Here is a 6,091-nt window from a genome sequence, read left to right as displayed (position 1 = left end):
AGCGTGTTTTTTTTTGGATTCTCTTTTCTTCCCAGAGGTACACGCGGCTCCATGGGTATGAACTGTAAAACGACTGCGGTCAAATCGAAAGAGGTGACTCTGACTAAACAAAAAGAAAGACTGCAACGGGATTATTACCGGTCTTCTTTCTCGTCGCCTTCTTCCCTCGTAATGAATTTCTCACACATGGGCCCAACACAAAAATAAAAAATATATCACCTTGTCTTAGAAAAACATACTAATTCAATCTATGGTTATGACGTGATATGCCCATCTCAACAACCCAAACCAGCTCCCAAACATACATCTTGAAGAAAAAAACTGGTTTCTTTTGCTACAAATTCTATCCATCAGGCGTAACGGAAGAAAAGAAGAGGAAGAGAAATTGACATGATTTTTTTATCTCAGAACTGGGGACACGACCCAAACCAGATTGGACCATCGGATCCACCTATTGATAATTAACAAAGTCCTATATCTGTAAAATCAGATTCAACCATTTTTTTTCCCTGATATTTGATAAATGATTTCGGATTTGAGTAGCCCTCAATTTGGCAAGTCAGAGTTCAAACTTCGAATTAGTTAACTGGCTCATTAAGATGGCCAAATCCATACCCTGGACCATGGTAGCCACAGCTGTCTCATAAGGACACTCCCGAGAGAATCCGACCTTCCCAGATTTCTGTACTTTCTTTATGCAGCTCTTAAACTTCTCATGACATTTCACATTGTTCAAACCTGCAAAACCCATGTTTTATTTATCACATGTTAGAAAACAACACAATCACTTGGGGAAGATCTATAATCACCAGAACCAGAATAATTTCCTATTCCAATTATTGACAAACAAACAGACCAATAATTTCTATAACAATTTCTATAATAATTATTGATCACGTGTAAAAAAAACATCTTGGATTCTTCAAAGAGATCAATTTTTGTTTTCCTTGACAAGTTATCCAATGCTTTCTCACCCTATGAAATTCCCTAGGCATTGCAGTCTTCCTCACCCCACATGTAAAAGCAGGGGCAGAACCATGAATTTTTTTATGGGAGCCAACTCACATATGCAGATAAGCACCTAAATAACTGTAGTCTTGTTTTGTGTGTATATGCGTGCTTGTCAAAGCAAGTCGTAAGTCTTGTTTCTTGTAACATTATAAGTATCAGCACTGCTGGACTAAATCTAACACTAACAAAACCTATTCAAAAACAGAATGCATAGTGTTTAGATGGAGAAAAAGGTTTTTCTTAGGTTGTAGTGTTTGTTTCATACAGTCATACACGCTTAAGCTTTGATATACGATACTTTAAGAGCTTTGGGGATTCGTTTTAAGAAGCCCATAATTCCACATACATCTCAAATGAACACTCTTATTAGCAGCAAATTAAATTAATTTGGACTTCAATATATATTTTTTGTCCGATTCAATGGAACTTGCCTAAGATCAAAATAATTAACTTTGAGGGAAATTTATACAAACTGACAGCACTAGTTTTTATATTTTTTTAGAAACCTTTGCAGGCCATGGCCCCCCAAAAGGCTAATGTAGGTCTGCCCTTGCATACAGGGCGATTATACTGGAGCATGCTGGATCTTGGAGGTGGCCTCAAGATAATTATTGTGCAAGCAGGATTCAGAAATACAATTTTCAGCCGTAAAAATATGATCCTTAATATAATGTCATCGTATTCACATTTCTACTATTTTTGTGTTAAATGCAATCAACCATTTCTAAGCTGGTACAATAGTGCAGATATCAGTTTATGCTGGTCACAAAGTGCTACCCTTTGTCCTTTCCTCACTGGATAATAAACCAAAAAAGCAAATGTGTTCTCGAAATAACGCGAATCTGTCTTGAAAAAAAAAACATGTAATCATAGTAACTTCCATCTTTCAAAATCCATCGAGATTAAAAGAAAATCAACAATGACACCAATCCAGCATGAAGTCCCCCAACTATAACTACAGAGTTTATTCGTTTTTCAGTTGAAACAACATGCAAAGAAAATGGCATGAAAAGGACCCAATTGCTTTCCAGAAGCCAACATCCCCTTGAATCAATTAAACCAAAGTCAGGCATATGAATATTAATCTTCTGAACCATCTTTCTGCAACGTCTTCTTCATACTAAACATTTCAGCTTTTGTCAACTTCTATATATAACATAGACCAGATATATGTGAATCAATTTTTTCTTTTTCTTTTTTTGTTTCTCCCTTTCATTTGACAACGAAGATTTAAAATTATTATAGCTATACCAATAAACACATTGAACAGTTATGATAAAGCAATCTAGAGCTTAAATTCTACTCTAAATATCATCCTTTTACCATGCTTATGACCATATAACATGCAACGGACATGTGTTAATTTCCTCTTTCAGCAGAACTACTCAAATTTATCTGTAGGAAATTCAATACAAAAATACCTATAAAAAAGAATGTCTCAAACATTTGCAAAGCCGATGTTTATGAATACAAATCCACTAGATATGTAGAAATGTACCATGTTTTCCGACGCATTCGTCGTGAATTTTGCAACAAGCATCGACATCATCGCACGGTTTTTCTCCGGGACAACCGGTCCACCCTACTCCGCAGTACTTTCCGTACCGTATCCCAGCATCTAGCATTCCAACAATTATAAAAAACCAAACGAAAAGAGAAAACAAACTTTCGTAGTCGAATGAACAAATAAACAGGTAATGAGAGATTTTAGATAATTTAATAAACGTAGTAGAAGGATCTGGATCGGGCTTACTATCGCAATTCTTGGCAACACAGGTTCTGCTGCACGTTACCTGTCGCTCAGGAGTCGGAAATTAATGTTTTCAGGAATGAGTTTTTAAGATCCGAAAATTCTCAAAGGAGTAGTTACGTTTTCGCTGTAAACAGAGAGAGAGAGAGAGAGAGAGAGAGTTACCTCGGAGTTATTGATAGAGCACTCGGCGACGAAGGTGAGAAAGGTGAAAACGAGGGCCAATGCCACGGGCACAAGGGAGAATCCGGCACCACGCAGCATTTCCGCTGGCAAAATTGAGTCGTCTGTGACCTTCCCCTTACGATTCACTCCTATTGAGGTCGTCGTTGATATCTTCTTCGGTTCCTAATTCCTATTCTATAGACTATTCCAAGATCTTTTCTTAACGAACCAAGGAAAGTGGCGAAATTACAAAAACAACCTTCAGTTAAATAAAATTATAATAAGTAAATATTTTGTGAATACAAAATTATAATTGATATTCATCATAAACCATATCTGCTTTTAACTGCAAAGGAAGTAACTACCATGCTTGAAATTGCAGTGAACCCTCCAAATCCATCTGTTCTAGCAGATAATCCTTCTATTGATTCCGATCCCATTACTAATGGTGGGATGGCAGGTGACTTGTTGAAGACCTCAGTGGATAAAGGCAAACATGCAGGATCTTCTTCCCTAAGAAAATTGAAGAATAAGTTCAGAGTGTGTTGAACTTAACGAGAAACACCCTTCTGATTTTAATACTGCCACTCGAAAAATGAAGTTCATGCTTATTGGTAAACCAACTAGTAATCACAAGATAAAGTTGACTAGGCAACAGAAATCTTTGATTTTATCGACAGAGGCTGGAAGACAGCCTCGTGGGCAAAAATGAAGCTTTTAAATTAGAACTGTCAAGGGCTTGGCAACCCTGGAACAGTTCATGATCTTAACCTTATAGTTAAGGATAAAAAGTCTAGTATTTTATTTCTTATGGAAACTATAATTCATAAAACAAAGTTGGGAAAGTTGAAGTATGGTTTGGATTTTCAAAACTTATATACTGTGGATGGCTTTGGATGTGGGGGTGGTCTTGCTATTTTATGGAAAGATGACATAGAGTTAGAAGTTCATAGCTTCTCACGTAGACACATCAACTGCTGGATTGCTAATAACCCCAACCCTCCTTGGATGCTCACTTGTTTTTATGGTCATGTTGTTACTGAAAAAAGAATGGAAGGTTATAGTATCATAAGGCATCTTCATCCCTTAAATCCTAGAAAGTGGTTATGCATTGGTGATTTTAGTGAAATATTATTCCATAGTGAAAAGGAGGGTGGTGCTCGAAGGAATGACAAGCAGATTAATTTGTTCAGTAATGTTTTAAATGACTGTGGACTTCATGATTTGGGTTTCCCTTATGGGAACTTTACTTGGTCTAATAATAGGATAAATGACTATTTTACTAGAGAAAGGCTTGACAAAGCAGTAGCCTCTACTAGCTGGTGTGAGGAGTTTAGAGAGAGGGATATAAGGGTACTACCTTCTGTTGCTTCTGATCACTGTTCTATTTTACCATATGTGGTACAACATCATAGTCACTCAGCCCCTACCAAGAAGTTGTGCAGATTTGAAGCTAGTTGGTCTTCTTATGAGGATTGTGGCGAGGTTATTGAAAATTCCTAGCAGCAAGCAGGTGACTCTTATGGTTGTCTTAACTCCCTTTCACAGAAGCTTGATTCCTGCATGAGAACCTTAAAAAGATGGGCACAAGGCAAAGGTCTAGTTTCTTATAAGGCATTGCAAGAGAAGACTCAAAGATTACAGGTTCTGCAAAATAATTTGACAGCATCATCTGTTGAGGAGGTACAACAACTACAAAGGGACATAAGCAAGATTCAGGAGAGCCTTCATCTGAAGTGGAATCAGAGGGCTAAAGTCCATTGGTTACAACATGGAGATAGAAACACAGTTTTTTCATCTATGTGCAAGTCAAAGAAAAAAGAGAAACAAGATTTTGCAGATAGAAGATGAACATGGACTATTGCATAATACCTCCGCTGAGATAGGTAGTGCCTTTACACAGTTCTATCAATCCCTTTTTCAATCGATACAACCTAATCAGATTGGTGTTTGTTTACAAGATTTGAGCCCAAGGGTGACTCCATAAATGAATGCAGCCTTTTTACAACAATTTATTGAGGAGGAAGTCAGAGTTGCTGTTTTCCAGATGGGAACTCACAAAACACTTGGTCCAGATGGATATGGAGCATGTTTTTATCAAGATCACTGGTCAGTAGTTGGTAGTGAGGTTTGTCATGTTGTTTTGTCCTTCTTAAATTCCAATGCTAATATTGAATCTATCAATCTCACTTATTTGGTTCTGATTCCAAAGTCTAATAACCAAAACATGTTTCTGAATATAGACTAATTAGTCTTTGTAATGTTTTGTACAAAATCATTACAAAGATGATCACTAACAGATTCAAACCCATCTTGTCTACACTAATTTCACAAAATCAGTGTGCATTTGGGCCTAGTAGACCCATTACAGATAATATTTTGGCTGCTTACGAGACTCTTCACACCATGCATACCCAACTCCATGGTGGGCAAGGTTATATGGCTGTAAAGCTGGATATGAGCAAAGCCTATGACAGGCTGGAATGGCCATTTAAAAGGATTGTGATGTTCAAGATGGGGTTTGCATCACAATGGGTTGAACTGATTATGAATTGTATCACTACCAGTTCCCTTTCTATTTTGGTTAATGGATCTCCTCAACAAAAGTTTAAGTTACAGAGAGGTTTGAGGCAAGGTTGTCCTTTGTCACCATATCTCTTTATTATATGTGCTGAAGCTTTAAGTTCCCAATTACTTACAGCAGGACAAAAGAAGATACTAACTGGGGTACCAATTGCTAGAGGAAGAATCACAATGAACCACATTTTCTTTGCTAATGATAGTCTCATTTTTTTGTAAAGCAAACATGCAGGAATGGGCTAGTCTGAATCAAATCCTTGGCATTTATGAAGTTGCTTCTAGAAAGCAACTTAACAGAGACAAGACTTCTTTATTTTTTAGTAGAAATACAAGAGCAGCAACTAAGATGTATCTTATGGAGGTGACAAGCTTACAAGCTTCATCTAATCTGGATAAATACCTAGGTCTTCCATCACTTATTGGCAAATCTAGAACAAATGCATTCAGAGGAATCAAGGAAGGAGTGGGTAAAAGGATTGGAAATTGGAGAAATAAGTTCCTTTCTCAAGCTGGAAAATAAATTCTTATTAAAGCTGTTTTGCAAACAATGCCAACATACAATATGAGTGTTTTTATGCTTGCCAA

General features: G+C 37.0%; 1 protein-coding gene across 1 annotated transcript; it reads right to left on the bottom strand.

Moving 5' to 3' along the window:
• Positions 1 to 204: 204 nt before the first annotated feature.
• On the bottom strand, positions 205 to 3,118 carry LOC108989752 (probable phospholipase A2 homolog 1). Its single transcript, XM_018963479.2, has 4 exons — positions 2,927 to 3,118; positions 2,765 to 2,804; positions 2,510 to 2,629; positions 205 to 738 (listed from the first exon to the last, which is right to left on the bottom strand). Exons 1-4 carry the CDS (start codon positions 3,023 to 3,025, stop codon positions 560 to 562), a joined length of 438 nt encoding a protein of 145 aa, XP_018819024.1. The 5' UTR covers positions 3,026 to 3,118; the 3' UTR covers positions 205 to 559.
• Positions 3,119 to 6,091: the final 2,973 nt, after the last annotated feature.

The sequence above is a fragment of the Juglans regia genome, chromosome 10, assembly GCF_001411555.2.
Source record: "Juglans regia cultivar Chandler chromosome 10, Walnut 2.0, whole genome shotgun sequence".
Lineage (NCBI taxonomy): Eukaryota > Viridiplantae > Streptophyta > Magnoliopsida > Fagales > Juglandaceae > Juglans > Juglans regia.
This window is presented reverse-complemented; position numbering and strand designations above follow the sequence as displayed.